This window comes from Giraffa tippelskirchi, chromosome 2 (assembly GCF_054371585.1).
Source record: "Giraffa tippelskirchi isolate mGirTip1 chromosome 2, T2T-mGirTip1v1.2.pri, whole genome shotgun sequence".
NCBI lineage: Eukaryota > Metazoa > Chordata > Mammalia > Artiodactyla > Giraffidae > Giraffa > Giraffa tippelskirchi.
The window spans coordinates 152,563,655-152,584,186 of record NC_137276.1 but is presented as its reverse complement, the minus strand read 5'-3'; the positions used below and the strand labels follow the sequence as shown (position 1 = coordinate 152,584,186).

The 20,532-nt window shown below is 54.7% G+C and overlaps 2 protein-coding genes across 3 annotated transcripts; one reads left to right on the top strand and one right to left on the bottom strand.

Annotated features, from left to right (window-relative positions):
- The first annotated feature begins 283 nt into the window (after positions 1–283).
- On the top strand, positions 284–8,994 carry ALG3 (ALG3 alpha-1,3- mannosyltransferase). The gene is made up of 9 exons (XM_081571255.1): positions 284–503; positions 4,097–4,196; positions 4,290–4,437; positions 4,547–4,707; positions 5,189–5,309; positions 5,738–5,943; positions 6,085–6,161; positions 6,738–6,882; positions 7,028–8,994. Exons 1-9 carry the CDS (start codon positions 308–310, stop codon positions 7,188–7,190), a joined length of 1,317 nt encoding a protein of 438 aa, XP_081427381.1. The 5' UTR covers positions 284–307; the 3' UTR covers positions 7,191–8,994.
- VWA5B2 (von Willebrand factor A domain containing 5B2) lies at positions 7,337–19,813 on the bottom strand. Of its 2 annotated transcripts, XM_081571248.1 has the most exons (22): positions 19,664–19,813; positions 19,463–19,579; positions 18,988–19,093; positions 18,615–18,824; positions 18,359–18,529; positions 16,230–16,449; positions 15,892–16,049; positions 15,233–15,364; positions 14,879–15,003; positions 14,338–14,493; positions 13,829–13,939; positions 13,306–13,514; positions 13,107–13,218; positions 12,467–12,652; positions 11,430–11,601; positions 11,026–11,339; positions 10,309–10,498; positions 9,850–10,206; positions 8,760–8,897; positions 8,575–8,658; positions 8,257–8,477; positions 7,337–8,170 (listed from the first exon to the last, which is right to left on the bottom strand). In XM_081571248.1, exons 4-22 carry the CDS (start codon positions 18,751–18,753, stop codon positions 7,622–7,624), a joined length of 3,744 nt encoding a protein of 1,247 aa, XP_081427374.1. In that variant the 5' UTR covers positions 18,754–18,824; positions 18,988–19,093; positions 19,463–19,579; positions 19,664–19,813; the 3' UTR covers positions 7,337–7,621. The 2 variants fall into 2 exon arrangements, with proteins under 2 accessions (XP_081427374.1, XP_081427375.1); XM_081571249.1 differs by lacking the exons at positions 19,463–19,579; positions 19,664–19,813 and having other exon boundaries at positions 7,622–8,170; positions 8,257–8,501; positions 11,418–11,601; positions 18,615–18,777; positions 18,988–19,189.
- Positions 19,814–20,532: the final 719 nt, after the last annotated feature.

The following is a 20,532-nucleotide window of genomic DNA, read 5'->3' as shown; positions in this document are numbered from 1 at the left end:
GAGGAAGAGACATGGCGCGGGCAGAAAGAAACGTTAGTTTTCTGGACAAACGTTCGATTCACATTAGCGCATGTGCGCCGAGGGCTAAGTATGTACTGAGGAGTAAGACTATTCCTGCTCGTATGGAGTGTGTACTCCATCAGGAAAGCCAGATGTGAAAGCAGGAAATTTTAGAGGCGTAAACAAGGACTCAGACAACTCCTATCAGCGCTCAGTCCGTTGGGACACGTGGCGCTGGAGCGGAACCTAAGTACCAAAGAGTCGAGCTTCCGGGGTAGAGGGCCCACAAGAGCGGCGCACCGTCAAGATGGCGGCAGGCCTGCGGAAACGCGGCCGGGCGGGTCCCGCAACCCGAGCAGCAGGACTGTGCGGGCAGTGGCTGCGGCGCGCCTGGCAAGAGCGGCGCCAACTGCTGCTGGAACCGCGCTACACGCTGCTGGTGGCCGCCTGCCTCTGCCTGGCGGAGGTGGGCATCACCTTCTGGGTCATTCACAGGGTGGCATGTGAGTGCGCCGAGGGGGAGGGGAGGAGGGGGAGGGAGACCGAACCCCCAATCAAAACTGGGACCCATATTCGGAGCTCAAACTTAGACCCCTGATCCACTCAGCCATCAACTGCAGACCAATATCTTTTACCCAAATCCCAAGTCTGCTCCACAGAAAACCAAACTCGACCTTAATCTCCCCCAGAAAACCTGGGTCCAAGTTAATGGCTGCTGCTGCTTGTCTCTATGGGTTTGGACACGTCACTTCCCTTCCTGGGTCTCAGTCTCCTCATCTGTTGAATTCTGAGGTCTCGAAGTATTTTCTCTGTGATAGCATTTTGTTACAGTCAGTTCGGCATTATTGGTCACTCCTTTCCAGGCAGAAAGCACTGGATTTAAAGCTTACTTGCTAAAGACAATTAGTTCAGTAGGTATTTACTGAGTGCTTACTATATGGCTAACACCATACTAGGTGCCAAGAGTCTAGTGGTGAAAAAGATAGACAGATTTCCTACTTGTGTATGCGGATCTGGACAAAGATAGTCTAAGTCTAAGTCACTTCAGTCGTGTCCGACTCTGTGTGACCCCATAGATGGCAGCCCACCAGGCTCCGCCGTCCCTGGGATTCTCCAGGCAAGAATACTGGAGTGGGTTGCCATTTCCTTCTCCAGTGCATGAAAGGGAAAAGTGAAAATGAAGTCGCTCAGTCGTGTCTGACTCTTAGCGACCCCATGCACCGTACCCTACCAGGCTCCTCTGCCCATGGGATTTTCCAGGCAAGAGTACTGGAGTGGGGTGCCATTGCCTTCTCCCGGACAAAGATAAGTTAACAGAAAATTACATTATATTCATCATAATGGTACTAGACAAAGTGCTATAATGGACAAAAGAGGGCACTTCAGCCAGACTTGAGGAGTCAGAGAAGGCTTCCTAGAGTCCTCTTCCAACAATAAGAGCTAGTTCCCCAAGGAAAGAGAGAAAGGGGTGGGGGGCAGATTATACTCTAGGAGAGAATCCTGTTTCAAAGAGCTCCCATTGAAAAAGAAAGTCTACTTCCTTTGAAGAAATGAAATAATTTTTTTAGAGTTGGAACACAGAAATCAAGTGAGGGTAGTACTAAGAGATGAGATTTCACATCATGAAGGAATCTCTAAGCTGTGTTAAGGATTAAGAACTTAGAGCTCGAGAAAAAAAAAAGAATTTAGAGCTCCGTGTGTGCTTGGTCTTTATCTAAGAGCCGTGGAGAATCACTGAAGGGTTTTAAACAGAGAAATGTGATGTTTCTATTATAGGATGAGCTCTCTGGTTGCAGGGTGGACAATAAAATGTAGTGTGGTGAAAGTGGAAGCTGGGAGCCTAATTAGGGAGCTGGAAAGAGAAGAGAAGTGAAAAGCAAAGGAGAAAAGGAAAGATATTCCCATCTGAATGCAGAGTTCCAAAGAATAGCAAGGAGAGATAAGAAAGCCTTCCTCAGTGATCAATGCAAAGAAATAGAGGAAAACAACAGACTGGGAAAGACTAGAGATCTCTTCAAGAAAATTAGAGATACCAAGGGAACATTTCATGCAAAGATAGGCTTGATAAAGGACAGAAATGGTATGGACCTAACAGAAGCAGAAGATATTAAGAAGAGGTGGCAAGAATACACAGAAGAACTGTACAAAAAAGATCTTCACGACCCAGATAATCACGATGGTGTGATCAGTCACCTAGAGCCAGACATCCTGGAATGTGAAGTCAAGTGGGCCTTAGAAAGCATCACTACGAACAAAGCTAGTGGAGGTGATGGAATTCCAGTTGAGCTATTTCAAATCCTCAAAGATGATGCTGTGAAAGTGCTGCACTCGATATGCCAGCAAATTTGGAAAACAGCAGTGGCCACAGGACTGGAAAAGGTCAGTTTTCATTCCAATCCCAAAGAAAGGCAATGCCAAAGAATGCTCAAACTACCGCACAATTGCACTCCTCTCACATGCTAGTAAAGTAATGCTCAAAATTCTCCAAGCCAGGCTTCAGCAATACGTGAACCGTGAACTTCCAGATGTTCAAGCTGGTTTTAGAAAAGGCAGAGGAACCAGAGATCAAATTGCCAACATCCGCTGGATCATCGAAAAAGCAAGAGAGTTCCAGAAAAACATCTATTTCTGCTTTATTGACTATGCCAAAGCCTTTGACTGTGTGGATCACAATAAACTGTGGAAAATTCTGAAAGAGATGGGAATACCATACCATCTGACCTGTCTCTTGAGAAACCTGTATGCAGGTCAGGAAGCAACAGTTAGAACTGGATATGGAACAACAGACTGGTTCCAAATAGGATAAGGAGTACGTCAAGGCTGTATATTGTCACCCTGCTTATTTAACTTATATGCAGATTACATCATGAGAAACGCTGGGCTGGAAGAAACACAAGCTGGAATCAAGATTGCCGGGAGAAATATCAATAACCTCAGATATGCAGATGACACCACCCTTATGGCAGAAAGTGAAGAAGAACTAAAGAGCCTCTTGATGAAAGTGAAAGAGGAGAGTCAAAAAGTTGGCTTAAAGCTCAACGTTCAGAAAACTAAGATCATGGCATCTGGTCCCATCAGTTCATGGGAAATAGTTGGGGAAACAGTGTCAGACTTTATTTTTTTGGGCTCCAAAATCACTGCTGATGGTGATTGCAGCCATGAAATTAAAAGACGCTTACTCCTTGGAAGGAAGGTTATGGCCAACCTAGATAGCATATTTAAAAGCAGAGACATTACTTTGCCAACGCAAGTCCGTCTAGTCAAGGCTATGGTTTTTCCAGTGGTCATGTATGGATGTGAGAGTTGGACGGTGAAGAAAGCTGAGTGCCGCAGAATTGATGCTTTTGAACTGTGGTGTTGAGAGTCCCTTGGACTGCAAGGAGATCCAATCAATCCATCCTAAAGGAGATCAGTGCTCGGTGTTCATTGGAAGGACTGATGTTGAAGCTGAAACTCCAATACTTTGGCCACCTCATGCAAAGAGTTGACTCATTGGAAAAGACCCTAATGCTGAGTAGGATTGGGGACAGTAGGAGAAGGGGATGACAGAGGATGAGATGGTTGGATGGCATCACCGACTCGATGGACATGGGTTTGGGTAGACTCCAGGAGTTGGTGATGGACAGAGAGGCCTGGCGTGCTGCAATTCATGGGGTCGCAAAGAGTCGGACACGACTGAGCGACTGAACTGAACTGCACCATTGAGGCTAGAGATTGTCATGCCCAAATTGAGCAGAGAAGGATGAGACAGATATTTAGGATGAAGCATAGGCAGGACTTGGTGACTTGGTGAGGGTTGGAAATGAAAGCGATAGAAGTATTAAGGATGTTTCCCAGGTTTGTGACTTGGGCAAGTGAGAGGTTAATGGTGCCATTCATGGAACCCAGGAAGGGGACCACATTTGGAGTGGAAAGTTCTGAGTTCCATTACAGACATGTTTGATTTTGAGATACTTGGGTTCAGGCAAAGAATAGATCAGTTAGAGCAGGGATTATGATAGAAATCCCAAGAATGAGCTGGAACTCTGTGCTTTGATGGACTGAGGCAGAGCAATTCTGGACCACGAAGTAACCACACCATCCTGTCCTTTTGCAGATACAGAGATTGATTGGAAAGCCTACATGGCTGAAGTAGAGGGCGTCATCAATGGCACCTATGACTACACTCAACTGCAAGGTGGCACTGGACCTCTCGTGTGAGTGGGATTGGAGGTTCAGCGAGGATGGGAGGAGCTGACTGGATGCCAGGCTGAATAGCTTGACGTGGACTCATGTTCCTTCTCTTCCAGGTACCCAGCTGGCTTCGTGTACATTTTTATGGGGCTTTACTATGCCACTGACCAAGGCACTGACATCCGCATGGCCCAGCACATCTTTGCTGTGCTTTACCTGGCCACTTTGCTGCTTGTCTTCTTGATTTACCACCAGACCTGCAAGGTGAGTTCTCACTGCCAGGAATAGGGGCCCCCAAACTAGGAGGGCTGGGGAGTGGGGATGGTTCAGGGTTGGTGAGCTGACCTTGTAACCCACTGTGCCCACCTCTCAGGTACCTCCCTTCGTCTTTTTCTTCATGTGCTGTGCCTCTTATCGTGTCCACTCCATCTTTGTGCTGCGGCTCTTCAATGATCCAGTGGCCATGGTGCTGCTCTTCCTCAGTGTCAACCTCCTGCTGGCCCAGCGCTGGAGCTGGGGCTGCTGCTGTTTCAGGTCAACACCCCTCCCTTGTGGACTCTTCTTTCATTTTCTGTATTTCCATCATTTTCTCCCCAGTTTTCTGCGGCAGAGAGAGTAAGGGAGTGGCCAGACAGTGTAGGTCAGTTAAGGGCCACACTCGCATCCTGCTAGTCCAGGATGTGTAGAAAGTCTCCATCCCCAGGCGCCTACACACACACCACCCTCTTCCTATCCTGCTTCCTCCAGGCTGCATCTGTGGTTGGAGTTGGTCAGTTGCACTTACTAAGTACTCAATATATTATTTGCCGCTCAGTCTGAGTGTAGAGACAATGTATCAGCTCCCTATCCCAGCCTCCTCCCAGGCTGCCTTAACCCTCCAGGAGTTCTGAGTATGAGTGTTCACTCTCTGCCTGGAGCTTGCTGGCAGGGGACAGGGAGCTGCTGTGGTGATGGTCGGGGGTACATGTGCCTGATGAAGCTGATCTTCACTCTTCCTCCCCACTATCCACTCCAGCCTGGCAGTCTCTGTGAAGATGAATGTGCTGCTCTTCGCCCCTGGATTACTATTCCTTCTCCTCACGAAATTTGGCCTCCGTGGGGCCCTCCCCAAGCTGGGCATCTGTGCTGTCCTTCAGGTATTCCCTCTTTACCCTGTCCCCTTTCTGATGAAGTGGCGGCCACTCTCTGGATTCCTTTCATTTCTGAAATATCCTCAAAGCCAGGAGACAGAGTTTTGGAGTTGATTCAATCTGGACAGCTACCACCTCTAGACTTTGGTTTCTTTAGCTGTAAAACAAGGGTGTTGAACTAGGTGGTCTCAGAGAACCGTTCTAGCTGTGCACATTTATGACTAGATGAATTTAAATATAAAGCACTGTTATTACCTTCTTCCTTGGCCTTTTTGGCCCACGAGTGGTCTGGGTGGGTGGGCTGGCTTTCTTGCTATTCTTAGTGGCAATTAGGGAACCTCTGGGATCTATACTCTATCCCCTGTCCCCTCAGTGAGTAGCATGAGGCTGAGGGTGAGCCTGGGCAGCTCTGCTGATGTCACACTCATCCTCAGGTGGCGCTAGGGCTGCCCTTCCTGCTGAAGAACCCCGTCGGCTACCTCTCCCGCTCCTTTGACCTTGGCCGCCAGTTTCTCTTCCGCTGGACAGTGAACTGGCGCTTTCTCCCCGAGGCCCTCTTCCTGCATCGTGCCTTCCACCTGGCGCTTTTGACTACCCACCTCACCATGCTCTTGCTCTTTGCGCTCTGCAGGTGGCACAGGTGAGAAAGGGGGGCAGTTCCTTGGGCAGACGTGGGGGAAAGAGTGAAGCGCCTAGGCCTTAGGGGCTGCTTGGGGACATGTTGAGCTCCGTGTAGCCCACTATGGGGGTTTGATAAGTTGTCTCAATGGTTTCTCCCCAGGACAGGGGAAGGTATCCTGTCGCTGCTGAAGGATCCTTCCAAAAGGAAGGTTCCACCCCAGCCCCTCACACCCAACCATATCCTTTAAATCATGGGAAGGTAAGTCTTGCCCTCTCCAGGTGCAGATAGGGTCCTGATCAACTAACCCTGGAGAGCTGCTGATCCGGGAGAGGGAAAGGAGGTTCCAATAATAGCTACAGGATCCATTTGTAGAAATCCTACTCTGTACCAAACACTGTGCTGAGCACTTTACATATTTAAGCATGTTTTGTTCTTAATTCTAAATATTGAGTTTCCATTATGAGTGGGCACCCTCTGCCTAGCGCTGTCCTAAGAGCTTTACATATGTTTAAAGCTCACAAGAAACTCTGTTTTATCCTCATTTTACAGATGACAAAATTAGGGCTTTAAAAGGTAAAGTAATTTTCCAAAGTCACACAATGAGTGGTGGCTCCCTAGGCCTTACAGCTGTAAATTTTATTGCCTCCACACGGACTGAGGAACAGGTCCAAAGAGGTTCAGAAATTTGCCCAAAAGTATGTATCTAGGAACTACAGAGCCGGGGGCTATTAGACCCCCCCAAACTTTTGTCCCCCCTGCTTTGAAATCTCCCTACCCCTCTGCTCCTGCCCTTGGCCTTGACCACCGCCTACAGATTGTTTCTACTCTCTTCACCTCCAACTTCATTGGCATCTGCTTCAGCCGCTCCCTTCACTACCAATTCTACGTTTGGTATTTCCACACACTGCCCTACCTCCTGTGGGCCACGCCTGCCCGCTGGCTCACTCACCTGCTCAGGTACTGGCTGGGACAGCCCTGGGGGAGAGGCCAGGGGTGGGAAGCTCCTCATCCCAAGGCTGTGACCGCGGAGGGGCAGTGGGTGAGCTGAAGAGCTGCAGGCCTAGAGACAGGATGAGACCCAGAGCTGCTCTCTTCTTTCTAGGTTGCTGGTGCTGGGGCTCATCGAGCTCTCCTGGAACACATACCCATCCACGTCTTGCAGCTCTGCTGCCCTGCATGCATGCCATGCAGTCATCCTGCTGCAGCTCTGGCTGGGCCCCCAGCCCTTCCCCAAGACCATCTTGCACAGCAAGAAAGCCCACTGAGATCCACCTGTTCTCCAGTCCATTCTTGGGACCCCAGATGGACTCTGCCCTTCCCAATAAACCAAGTCTACTTCTATGCAGCCTCCGTGGAGGTGCCTGGACCGAGCTGTGAGGGACAGGCACGCAGCAGATAAAGAACTCATTCAGACAGTCCCAAGAGGCACTTTATTGCATAGGATCTGGGGCTGTGGCTCTCTCCCTTTCTGCTGCAACTGCACAGAGCTCAGAGGGGAAGGGGCAGGGGTTGGGAGGAGTGAGAGAGAGCACAGGCAGGCACTTTCTGTGGGGGCAGGAGGATTCTGTGGAGGGAATGAGAAGCAGAGGGGACAGGTTGTTGCCAGCCCACCCCTTCCCAGCACCGAGAGGCCAGCTCTGGGTGGCAGTGACTTTGAGTTGGTTGGAGGGGTGCCAGCCGGAGCAGTGGGTGACCCTCACATGTTTGCAGGGCTGTAGCACAGCAGGTGGAGCTGCAGGTTCTGGTCCCAGTGACGCAGCAGCAGGAAGAGACCGCGGGCTGCAGCCTTGAGGTTGTCCAGGTCCAGGCCGTCGGGCAGGTGCTGCGCCCGCAGCCAACAGTCAGCCTTCGCTGCTGCCAGTTCCCACTCGCCGAAGGCCCCTGCACAGCGGTGCTCCAGCCATGCAAGTGCCACAGCTGTGGCCCAAGTCCGGCCCCGCAGGTCAGCACCACCAGGCCCTTCCGACCCCTCCGAGGTCTCAGTGTCTGATCCCCGCCCACTGTCCACCTGGCCTGGACCCTCGGAGCCCGAGCTGGGGGACGGGCTGCAAGAGGCTGTGGCACTGCCACCCTGGCCAACACTGTGAGCTAGAAGTGCCCAGGGAGAGGAGGCCGAGGTGGGGCTGAGGCTGGCCCGGTGCACAGCAAAGGGCGAGGCACGGCACAGGCGCTCCTGCGAGATGTGCACTGCTGCACAGAACAGAGCGTCCAGGCGGAAGGAGCCGGGCGCCTCCTGCAAACGCACCTGAGGAGAGAGGAGGTGGGGGGAGAAGCGAGCTGAGACAGTGCCCTGGCCCTGGCAGCGCCACCCTCCACCTCCCGAGTCCTCACCAAGGGCAGGTAATCGTGGCCGCTGCCTTCACTGTTGCTGTCATTGACTTGGCCCGTGTTGGGGCTGCAGAGTCTATGGCTGTCTGGGCCTCTGGACTTCCAACGGCCCAGGCTGATCCGAGAGGGAGGCTGGGGAAGCGGGCGATGAGACCCTCCTATGGGGGCTGCATGGTCCCCCAAAGCAGAACTGGAGTTGCCAGTTTGGTCCGGGTCCCAGTCACCTGCCAGAGAGTCTCCCTTCAGTCCTGACTGGAGCCATTCAGTGGTGGTCCCTAAGCCTGTTGCTCCCTACTTCATTTCCTCAAATTTGAGTGTTACCTTTAGAGTGGACAACTGTGGGCAAAGGAGCTGCATCTACATGGCTTTGAGAGACAGCAGGGGTACCTGCAGGTTCAGCTGGCTCTGTAAGGGCACAGAAGAAAGGGAGAAGTTTGTCTGGGAGGGTGGCCAGCATGAGGTGAGAACTGGTGCCTGGGGGGTCACCTGGGAGAGACCTTGCTTACCTGAGCTCCGCACCTGCAGGGCTGAGGGTAGGACCTCCCTGGTGGTAGCGTCCACAGCTACAGGGCAGGTGAAGCAAGAAGGGGCAGAGCTGACCTTACTTGTCTGAAGGGCTCGGAGCCAGGACCTCCGGGCATGACCTACGAAACCAAGCAGCAGCATGTGGGCTGGGAGGGGGTGCACGCCTACCACCCACTCTCTACAAAGAGGTTCACAGAAAAAAAATCTCTGCTCCCATAATGCCATGGTTTCTTCCTTTGTCCCTTTTTTTTTTTTGCGGCACCTTGAGGCTTGTGGAATCTTAGTTCCCTGACCAGAGATCAAACCTTGCCCTGGCAGTGAAAAGCGTGGAGTCCTAACCACTGGACCACCAGGGAATTCCCAGCCCTCTGTCCACTTTTGAACAGAGTGGAGTTCCTTCTCAGGGCCAGCTCAGACTCCTCAACTTTGACAAGAAGTCATTAGGCTAAACGCTCAACCATCTTGTATTAATAGCAAGGCTAGGCTCCCTGGCTACCCACAAATGCAACATTCTGGACACAACCCCTAGGAAGCATTGAGTGGTGCCTTTTCCATCCACTCATTTCAGCACTGCCCTGTAGAGTGATGGGAATATTCTGAATCGACGTGATCCAGTGTAGTAGCCACGGAATCCAGTGTGTATTATTCCTTAGAGTCACCACTAAGCATGTGAAGTGTGGCTAGTGCAACTGAAGAACTGACATTTTAACTTTAATAATCTTCCTAAATGACAGATTTGTTTTTACATTATGGGCACTGTGAATCATTACAAGATGAAATTCCCTCTCTGTTGGCTGCTAGGAAACTTGGCTAGCTTTGGGTCCCCTGCTTGCAAGGGTACATAACCTCATAGTGTACATCTTTAATATAACCTCATTTTCTGTTTCCTTTTATTATCCCTTCCCCCCCATTACCCTGCTTAATTTTTTTTTCTTGATAATGTGGGTGAGCTGCCTCAAATCATTTGTGAGCAAGGTGAGGTACAGTGAGTGATCACACAGACCTATGCCTCTGCCACTCTCTGCCCCATATGGTCTCCTTGAGCCCTGACTGGGCCCACCAGGAACTCACCCCGGTCAGCCCTGGTCTCACCCCCTCTTCGAAGAGCCAGCTGCTCATTGTCCCGAATCACAGAAGCTGCTGTCAGTCGATGGAGTGCTTGGTCCCAAGCATTATCTCTTTCGGTGGGTGGTGGAGGCAGTGAGCCATCATCCTGAGGCCCCCACAGCGTCTCCAACCCAACACCCACCTCCCAGCACATGGGCTGCTCCCCACACAAGGCCCGGATCACCACATGGCAGCGTGGAGCCTGGGGAGGCTGTGCTACTGCTGGAGGGGCCACCTCCCCATTGAGGGGAACAGCGGTGAACAAGAAGGGTGGTTCCATCAACATGTCCCAGTCCATGGGGGCTGGGGAGAACAGGTTTCCTGGGGAGAAACAATGGTAGGAGCAGGGGCCATGTGGTGCCCTGGGCTCTGGCTCCCCACAGCCTCCTGGGTGACAGAACCCAGCTCCCCCGTAACCCTTACCTGAGTCATCCAGGCCCTGTCCCAGCTGCTGCCCTGACTCAGGGCCTGGCCCATCGGGTGCTACACCCAGAGAGGGATGCCGGGGGCGGCCAGGGACTGGGTTCACCCGGCCTTGGGGGGATGAGAGGCTTCGGCCAGGCAGAGCCGCTCTGCGTCGACGGCCTAGCACCTCAGCACTCAAAGCCCCAGTCTGCGCGTGAGAAGTGGAGTCCACTGGTCAAGGAGTGTAGAGCTCCTGGCCTGATCAGACATACATACACGACTAGCCACATGCCCTTTTGTCTGAAACCCTAGATGGCTGCTCACCACCCTCAGGGGTGAGGCCAGGCTCCTTCTGGCCCCTGGCTCCCTTCCCTGTGTCATCTCACTCTATGCCCCATGTCTCACTTGAGACATGGGGTGTGTTTTTACTCATGGGCTTATCTGTTTTTACTCGTGTCTTTTCCCTTTCTGCCTGACTGACTTCTTGTTCTTCCAGAGGAGGCTCTTGCTTTCCTGACTCCCTCAGACAGGGTTAGTCACCTTGACTCTGAACCCCCATAATGTCATGCTTCTGTGCTTGTCAGCATGTGTCGCATGGTATCATCATTATATATCATCATTAGCTATCTGTTTTTTCAAGTAGACTTAATAGTAACCACTGCACAACCTATAGCATACAGCCAACGGTCAATAAACGTTTGCTGGATACATGGTGGGATGTGGATTGAATCTCACCTTGACTGGAGCCAGTGGGGATGGAGGCAGGGGACAGGAGCGGGAGCTGGCAGATTCTCCCCAGGCCAGGCTTCGGCAGCCCTGCTGAGAAGGGGGATCCAGGGGAGTGTTGCCCTCAGGGGAGCCCGGGTCCTGGGAGACAGGGGATGTGCTGCTGCCTGTGGAGCCTGGGCCTGGCTCTGGGCTGGCAGAGCAGTGGGTGAGCACATACTGCTCCCGGATGTACGAGGACTGGAAGATGCGGTGCCATATGGCTGTGTCAGAAGAGGGATTAGGTCCGGGGTCCGTGACTGGGTCTGTCAGAGCATCAGTACCTATGGAGAGGCAGTAGAACAGATCCCAGCCCTGGCCTCTCCCACCGCTCACTTCTCCTCTAACACACACACACACACCCAGGTACTCACTCTGCTCTGTGTCCCCAGCAACCCACGGGCTGGACAGCTCTGCTGACACAGTGCCTGTTCCCAGTGGCTCTGAGGTGCCAGTGGGCTCAGTGCCAGGGCTGGTGGCAGATGGTGCTTCCTCTGGGGATGGGAACACTGAGCCGCCCAAGCTCTGCCAGCCAGGCTCTTGGCCCTGGAGAGGGATAGACATTGAAGGGAAAAAAAAAAACTGATGATAGTTATACACTCTTTTTTCCAAACAGGATTTAAGATGGCTCACTGCAAGAGACAATAAAGATTATAAAGCAGAAATGAGAACCCAGTACTAAGAAAGGAGGAAACATACATGCTGACCAGAGCGTTACTAGAGCTGCTGTGACTGGGCTTCATGTTTGGCCCTCAGCTTCCTGGCAGCCAGGGAAAAAGGCAAACAGTCCATTATATGGCTCTCCCAATCAAAAAGGGGCTAGCATGCTTGATTCTTCTAGAGAGACAAAGCTTTTCCTAATAAAAATAACTCATTTATCCAATTCCACCTCTGTGTCAAGTATCCTACCAACAGTGTGCCAGTCATGACTTTCTAATTAAAACACTCCTATGAAAAAAGTCAGTGTAAGGCGCTCAGAGAGGTTGAGTGACTTGCCCCAAATCAAATGGTCAGTACACAGCAGAATTGGGATCTGAGATTTCATCAAGATGATGCTCTGTGTGGCCCTGAGTGTTACAGGAAATAAGCTAGATGTTGCTTTTTTATAGGGCACCGTGTGAAACAATGAGCAGGTTTCAACAAAAACCTCAAAGCTAATGCTGGTGCTGCTCTCTGTGCGCTTCAGTGACCAAAGGCATCACTCTATCGAACAGCTCAGTGGGAGACCTTATGAGGGAGGCAGGCTACAATCACTTTGAGGGACCCAGTTTGGTCCCTGGGGAAGTCTAGGGGGTAGCAGTAGATGAGTTTGGCAGAGAGAGGCACCAGGAAGAGGAAATGGGTTTTGAAGAGACACAGGGGCTTCAGCCATCCCAGGCCCACCTCCCACCGCCCCCCAACCCAGGCCTACCCCCGGGGGTTGGGACCGGAAGCCATCCACTCTGAAGAGTGAGCAGTAACCAAGAAGCTGGTCCCCGGGATAGAGCGCGGGGATCTCCCGGGGTGTCAGCAGTGCCTCCACTGCATCCGGAACAAACCAGTCCACAGAGATGTCACTCAACGCAGGCTCCAGTGCCTTCCTCAGGGCCTGCACCAGCTGTGAGGAATGACCAGAGGGAGGCCGTGGGAGAGAAAGAGGTGCCACACAGCCAGTGGAGTGGGGAGGCTACCCTTCTGCTGCCACTATCTGCCCAGCACCTGGCTGAGGCGAGCAGGGCAGGGTCAGGCTGGGTCAAGAGGAGGAACAGGGGTAGGAACAAGCAAGGAGTCTGAGTGTTCAGTCCTCAAGGCTTGGTGTGAACTGTCCTCCTGGCCTGTGCCATGTGGGTGGGGCAAGGCTTTTCAAAGATAAGTCTCAGTACCAGGACAAAACTTAGGACAAGATTTGGGGAGTAGTCAGAGGCCATGTCCCCCGCACCTTTGGCCTCCTGAAGCACCCCACAGCAGGGTGCCTGGAGACCTCACAACCTGACCAGGATCTGTTTCAGACTCAGTGCCACTTGGGAGAAGGACCCTGAGGAGAAGGGAGCAGGGCCCAGGCTCAAGCTCACCATGGGCTGCAGCCTTTCCCCAGGTCTCAGGAAGTAGGCCTGGCCCCTGCTGAGAGCAGACAGACCCTGGAGCAGCTGGCGGCAGGCATGCCCCAAACCAAAGGAGAAGCACCTGACAAGAGAAGGGGAGCAGCTATGACTCAGTAGCCATCTTTGGGGGGCCAATCTCAGGAGCCTGGCTCTGCCCACTCCATCCTACCTGGCTGCCCCTCTATGCCACCTCATGAGCTCCAGGGTCTGGTGGGTCACAGCGGCCATGGGTGAGGCAGCGGTGAGCAGGAAAAGCTGCCTAGGGTGGGCCCTTTGCTGGGGCTGCCCCAGGGCCCAGTCCAGAGCAGCCCACACGTCCGGGGTGCCGTCCGCAGCCTGTAGCATCTCAATGCTTTCACAGATCAGCTGCACAGCTTCCTGGGGGAAGAAGGCTTGGGCTGGGCACACCGGGCTGGGAGGACTCTGTGTGTGCATGCCCAGTTACTCAGTTGTTTCTGACTCTTTGTGAACCCTATGGACTGTAGCCCGCCAGGCTCCTCTGTCCATGGGATTTCCCAGGCAAGAATATTAAAGCGGGTGCCATTTCCTCCTCCAGGGTATCTTTTCAACCCAGAGATCCAACTTGTGTCCCTTGCATCTCCTGCATTCGCAGGTGGATTCTTGACCACTGTGCCACCTGGGAAGCCCCTGAGATGTCTCTACTGACCCCCAAATCCCTAGGTCACACTCACATCACTGCAAGGCCGGCTCTCTGGGAAGAGGGGCTGCACCGAGATGCCAAACATGGCAAGGTTGATGAGCGTCTGGGGCGGGAGTGACTTTACAGCCAAAACGATGGCATCCTGGGGAGGGCCAGGGAGGACAGGGTGAGGCAGGCCCCACTGGCACCAAGATCAACAAGGGATGAGGGACCAGATGAGGGAATCTGGGCAAGTGCCTGTGTGTGACTGTGAGAAAGACCCCGGTGTGCAAGGGAGACTCTGAGTTCCTGTGAGAGACATTTGGGCACGTGACCATGGAGGTACATGTGAACCCTGGGGTTTGGGATTGGGTGTGACCTAGCGTAAATTTATGTATGAGAGGTGGGTCTTGGAATCTGGAAGAAACACATGTGTGTGTGAGTATGAGAAGGAGAGAGGTAGGTGTGCGTGTGTGTGTATGTCTTTGAGAGGCAGCCCCCAGCTCACCTAGACCCACTGCCTCACCCAACTCCAGCCCACCCACACCCTGCCCCACAGGCCTTGTGTGCCACACTACTGCCATCCAGCAGGAAGAGGAGCTCCCGTGTAGCTGTGCCCAGGTGTCCGGGCTTGGAGCTCAGGTCCGGGCAGAAGCTCAGCACCAGCACGGGATTCAGCAGGATGTCCTTGTGGAAGCGTCGCTGCAGGAAGCACACCTGAGCACGGGAGCCCCGAGTCATCCTGGGCCAGGCTTCCTGAAATTCCCACCTAGGCTGGCAGCAGGACCTAGCCCTGGGACCTTTGTCCATGCAATCCACCCAGAGGGGGAACCCTTTTGTGTCATCTGAATAAAGACAAAGGCAGAGGCAGGTGGCTGTCCTCTGCCTGTGTCAGTCATACGCCCCATCCTCTGAGACACGTTCCAAGGAGACTTAAGTGGGCCTCCTGTGACAGTACTCATCAGCCTGTCTCAGTGGTAGCAGTTACTGAGAGCTCCCACTGAGAGTAGAGGCCTCCTGCCCATCCCAACCTAAGCCTGCTCCCCTGCTCCTCCTGCATTAATGCAGCCAGAGGTGAGGCCATACCCCCAGGCCATTATACCTGCCGATCCCCATCACTGTCCCTTCGCAGCAGCCTCTGGAAATCCCTGCGGGCTCTCACCCGGGCCTCGTACTCTGCTGAGTTCAGACTGCCGGCCTCCAGCATCAGGTGGGGCTGGTGGGGCTCTGGGGAGGAGGGGACACCACTCCATCAGGGAAGCTCCCGTCTTTAGACCCCAAGCACTCAGCCCCACCATCCTGGGAGAACTTTGCAGGCTCAGCCTCCCTGCACTGCCGGGCGCACCCTCACCAATGACTCAATTGTTTGGCTTTGGGCCCAGAAATCATTGAAAAATGCTCCCCAGGTGGTCCTGAAGCAAGCAGCACTAGCCCACTGTGTGCCCCAGTCTCTCACCACTGGGGTGCAGCAGGATCTCCAAGGCCCGGTCACAGCGGTGGCCCTCTGCCAGTGTGACACAGATGGTGGCTGCAGAGCTGGCATGAGGTGGGGCATCTGCCCGAAGAGCATGAGAGGGGCTCTCCAGTCCTGAGGGAGGTAAAGGCAGGAAGAGGTGATGATCACGCCATCCTAAGCCAGTCCCAAGAGCACTAATATCACCTTCCCAGACAATATTGGGGGGCGGGGCAGGATCATGACTGATTCAACTCAGTTCTCAGAGTCCAATCTATAGGGTAGACAAGGGGGTCTGCCTGCTTTCATGGACTGGGAGGGGAAGTCCCAGGTGTGTTCCTGGCTGGCCAAACAGTTCTATATCAACCAACTGCTGACTTAACATCCTCCTCCACCTTTTGCACAAGGAAACTCAACTTCATCACTTGTACTGGTCTCATTGTAAGCATCGCTCTTCTCACTGGTGAGTGGAGTGGAATGTAAAGAAATGACATCGTTAAACCTACAGGTGTGAGTGTTGTGTGGAAGTAGCCAGGGGATCATCCCACTGGTAGACTAGAGGTTCCTAAGTCTTAGGTCCCCATCTTCTTTTTGTACTGTGTTCCTCCCATCCCTGAGCCTTGAGTTGTTTCCCAGTCAGTTACACTGGGAGGAACACCCACCTGCCAGCAGGCACGGCCCAGTCACCAGCATCTCGAAGGAGAAGGTGTACGGGGCAGGGCAACGGGCAGGGCCCAAGAACACATCCTGAGGGGCAGCCGACTCCTCCCAGGCTGGCCCTTCACCCTGAGGGCTACTCACTCCGAAGCAGCTGGTGGGGCTGGAAAGGAACATGAGGAGGGTCACTTGGCCACTACCACGGTCCCTAGCCCCTCTGGCTGACTGGTTTCAGCCCTTCTCCACCCTGACCATCCCCCGGGACACCCTGCCAAGGCCCCCTCACCCGCACTAGACCCAGAGAAGCCGAGGGAGGGACGAAGGGAATCACCATAGGCCCAACCTGTCGTCACAGAGCCCCGGAGGCCTGGGGGGCCCCAGCGGGCCTGGCGGGGCCAGAGGGGTGAGCACAGAGGGCAGAGCCACGTGCAGCACCCCGTCAGGCCTGGAGGGCAGCTCCCGGCTGCTCCGCAGGGTCACTGTCATGGTGCCGGCCGCTGCGATGAGGCCTGTGGGCAGCACCAGCGTGGACCGGGCCTGGGCCAGATCCAAGACAAGATGACCTATGAGTGAGGAAAGGGATCAGAGGGGGCTGGAAGCAGAGGAGATGGGGGAATGCAGGGTGGGAGCAGGCACAGAGTCAGGGAGCTTGGGTAAGGAGAACTTTGTGAGGTTGGAAGGATGCTGGACTAATGCATTGGTGATGTAAGGTGGAGGCATGAGATGAATGGTGGTAGAAGGAGAGGCAGGTTGATGGCAGAAGGATCTGGCTGTCATCAGGAAAGGCAGAAGTGACATCACTGCTAATGGAGAGCTGAGGAGAAGAGGGATGTCCACACCACCCCCAAGGTCCTGGGGAACCCATACCCTCTGCCTCTCTTTACCTGCTCCAGTCTGTTCAACCCGTAGGCCTCATTTCCCTAAAGAATGCTTATTGACATCTCCCATTGCCTGGGACCCTCCCTGCTCACAAATACCCTGCTCATGAATGGTTGAGGGTTGAGGACTTCCCTCTGCCCACTAGCTATGGCTCCAGAATTTTCTTTTTTTTTGTAGCTCCAGAATTTTCTGCCCAAGAGGAATTCAGGAACAGTAATCTACTTGGAAGTTGGCTAGAGGACATTTGCATACCAAGTATTCCATTTTACTTAGACCAAGGGGTTTGTTTGGGGACTGGTGACATCATGGGCAGCACCACTGCTGCTAAAGGGAAGATGGCCAGGTGTCTAAGGTGGAAGTCACAACCCTACATGGTTGGGACCGAGCCTACCTTTACAGCCCTCCTGGGCCTCATTTCCCCAGGATGATCATTTACCCATTCTTCTGAAAAATACTTGCTGAATAAATGAAGGGGAGGAAAAAATGGAAGGAAAAAACGAAGGTAAGAAGGAAGGAAGGGGCTTCTATCTCCAGCATCTGAGGCTTGGGACAGCCTGATACAGTGAAGAGAACACAGTGTCAGGTTTTGAGTCTCTGCTGTGTGACTTCTGATTCTGGCTTTTGGTAACTCTCTTGTTTAGAGGAGCCTTGGTTTCCTCATTTATAAAATGGGGATCATAATTATATGACTGTGGTGAGGAATGAATGAGACAACATATGGGAAGCACCCAATATGTATAAGGCTTTTGCTGTTACTCTTGTCATCTGTTAGAGGGGGAAGGAGAACAACACTTGCATTACATACCTCTCTGGATTCAAAGGAGGTGACACCAGCGACTGAAACTGTGAATCACTATAAACGTGAGGCATTTTATCACCACTACCCAGTATAACTTACTTCTGAACCCTTGCTTACACCATAGTCCCTGAGTAGAGCGACTTTTCTCTCCTCTCAAACTTCCTATTACATCCCACCCTTCCTTTCAGTCAAATGCTGGCTTCACCTCCTCTGAAATATTCCTGAGGGCTCAGCCCAGAGCTCCCTTCATCCTCCAACTACCTGCTGGGCTTGTGCCAACTCTCAGTACCACTGCATTCTGTCCCTCTTCTTACCCAGATGGTAAACCCCATGTGCAGGAATCAAGTGAATGTACAAATAAATAAAAGAATGAAGTGTGAGCCAGGAATCCTAGCAGAGGGGAGGGCTTCTATCTCCTCCCCCAGCACTCTCTGAGCCCCTTTGTGCCGCTTCTTGTGAGAGATGCTGGGACTCAGAGATGACCAAAACCAGGTCCCAGACCCCGGAGCTAAAGCTCCAGAGGGGAGAGCCTTGTGGACTGCCTGCTGTGTCTGTCCACCTGGCTGCAAACCTCTGATCAGGGCTGGTTCACATCCCACCAGCACCTGGTCAGCGTCAGGGGCACAGTCTCTACGGCCGAATGAGAGGGTGAATCAATGAATGAAAAAACAGTGACAGGGAGGGGGAGGGGAAGGGACAGGGAGAGGTGGGATGCAGAGCGGGTGCTTGCAGAGGGGTGCGATGCACCGTGCGTCGGCTTTCAGGAGATGGGGCGGGGAGCGCCCGGGACTCACCCTGCGCGCAGCGGCGGGGCGTTGAGGCCCCCAGCGCGGGGCCCAGAGCGCTGCAGCAGGCGGCCTGCGAGCGGCGCCGACTCTGCAGCTGGAAGGAGACGCGCCGACCCGCGGCCTCCGCCTCGAAGCCTGAAACCACTTCAGCCTCGGCCAGAGGATACACGAACACGCCTGGGGCGGGATGAGGGCACAGGCGATGTCGGACCTTGCCAGGTCGGCGCTGCCCACCACCCCCCGCGCCCTGCCCGGGCCTCACCGTCCACCGGCTGCGGCTGCGGGTTGTGGTAGGTGAGCCGGGCCCGCAGGCTGAGGCAGGGTCCGTTGGCGCAGGCCCGGACCCAGGAGTCCGTGAGGGGCAGCGGCGTCCAGCTGGAGGGGCAGTACAGGCCGGGCATGGTGCCCTTGCGGGAGGGAGCGCTCTATGAGAGGTGCGCAGGGTGAGCTCTGGGCGCCCGGCCCCACCCTCCTGAAAGCCGGAGGGGAGATTTTTAACTCCGGCTCGGAGACAAGAACCTGCAGGGGGCGAGAGGCTGAGCCCTGGAGCTCGACCTGGCGGACAGGTGGAGAGGGGAGGGAGACCGGGGGTGGGGGGTGGGGGGGGTAGCCAGATGGGCATCATCGCCGGTTACCTGGGAAGCCCAGGAGGAGCTCAGCTGCAGGCAGCACGGGGACCGGGGAGCGGAGGGTTAATGTTTAACTGGCGCTCCGGGCGCCCAGCAGTCCCTTCACCGGCTCCTGGAGGGGCGGCGGGAGTGGGGGGAGTGGGGTGTCACAGTTGTTTCTTTACCCCCTCCCGGGCCTCGCCGCCACCCCTGTACCTGCCGGCCCCCCGGGGCTCCCCGCGGCTGCCAGCTGTTGGAAGTGGCGCGGGTGGAGAGACCGTAGATGCTCTGGGTGGGGAGGAAGGGTTTAAAGGGCCAGCATCCTTCTGGGTGCACCTAGCCCAGCAAAGGTTAGCAGGGGCGGCGTGGGATGGGGAGCCAAAGGGATGCGGTCTTTCTCTGGAGCCTCAATTGAGAGGGGGCGCTGAGACGGGCTGCAGGCCGGAGTAGAGGGGGTTCGGTTGGGAAGAACAAAGTGGGAAGGGAAAGGAAGGGGTCTTACGAAGGCAGGAGCGGGAGAGGTGACCGAGGGATTCCGTAGGATCTGTCCAGGGCGCCTCTCCTCATCCTGGTAGAACTGATCTGGGATGGGGGTTGGGGGGGGGCGCTGTAGTCGCCGCTGCCCCCACAGCCGAACTGTCAGGGGATGCTGCGGGCTGGGTCTAGGGATCGTCCCCCTCCCCGCGGGCAGCCTCAGCCTCACCGTCGCGTCCTCTGCGGAGTTCTGGGCGGCACGAAAGGACCGGGGTGGGTAGTGCTGCCTCAGGGCCCTGGGCTGCCTTCAGTCTGGATACCTACGGGGCGCCCGCTCTGGACTCCCGCTGCTACCGCTCTGGGTCCGCACAGGGGCGTCGGCCCTAAGGGTGCCGGTCCCGCCCCCGCTCGGAAGGCCGCCCCTCCAGCCGGTCTCAGCCCCGCCCGCCGCTGCGGCGGGGCTGCTGCTCCCCGCCCCCTTCGGGCGCGGTACCGCCTCCGCGCCAGCCCCGGCCGCTGCAGCCCCTGCCGCTCCAGCCAGACCCGGCACCGCAGTGCAGGAGCCGCATCCCCGCCGCCGCACAGCCCAGCATCAGTGCGAGACCCAGGCCTTTGAGGCCCCGCCCTTTCCATCCTTCAGGAAATGAGGCGTTCTGCAGGTGCAGAAGAAGGGCTCAATCTGCAGGCCCCCCAAACCAGCACTGCAGCAACTCAGCTACCCCGATTATTCCACCTCTACCCTCTTCACCCCTCACGCCCACAATGGCTCAACTGTTTATCACTGCAGAGACCCTAATCACTGCAGCGAACCCCAGGGCCGCATCACCATAGGACACCCCCCCCCCCAAAGCCCGACCCTTTCCCCCCCGCCAAAGCCCGACCCTTTCCTTTGCAGAGTGCTCCTTCATCACTGCAGAAACCTCCCCCATCCTGCAGGTGTCTTCAGCTACTGTGACCACTTCAGTCCACTCCATGCATGGATTCCCATCACTGCAGTGGTTCTCCCCCTCCAGCTGCCAACCTTCCCACTACTGCAGTGCCATCGCCCCACTTTTTCTGGGGATGGGGAGTGTTGGCGGATCGCCCTCTCAGGCTATA

Bases quoted from the DNA above. Each gene is read 5' to 3' on its own strand.
- VWA5B2 (XM_081571249.1), bottom strand. From the start codon at position 18,753: ATGCCCGGCCTGTACTGCCCCTCCAGCTGGACGCCGCTGCCCCTCACG. The intron at 15,004-15,232 runs GTGAGAGACTGG...CCTCCTCCCCAG, and splicing joins GATCCTGCTGCACCCCAGTG to AGCCCCACCAGCCCCACCTG. The intron at 8,898-9,849 runs GTGAGTTCCTGG...TTGGTTTCGTAG, and splicing joins TGAGACCAGGGCTGACCGGG to GTCATGCCCGGAGGTCCTGG.
- ALG3 (XM_081571255.1), top strand. From the start codon at position 308: ATGGCGGCAGGCCTGCGGAAACGCGGCCGGGCGGGTCCCGCAACCCGA. The intron at 5,310-5,737 runs GTATTCCCTCTT...ACTCATCCTCAG, and splicing joins GCATCTGTGCTGTCCTTCAG to GTGGCGCTAGGGCTGCCCTT. The intron at 6,883-7,027 runs GTACTGGCTGGG...TCTTCTTTCTAG, and splicing joins TGGCTCACTCACCTGCTCAG to GTTGCTGGTGCTGGGGCTCA.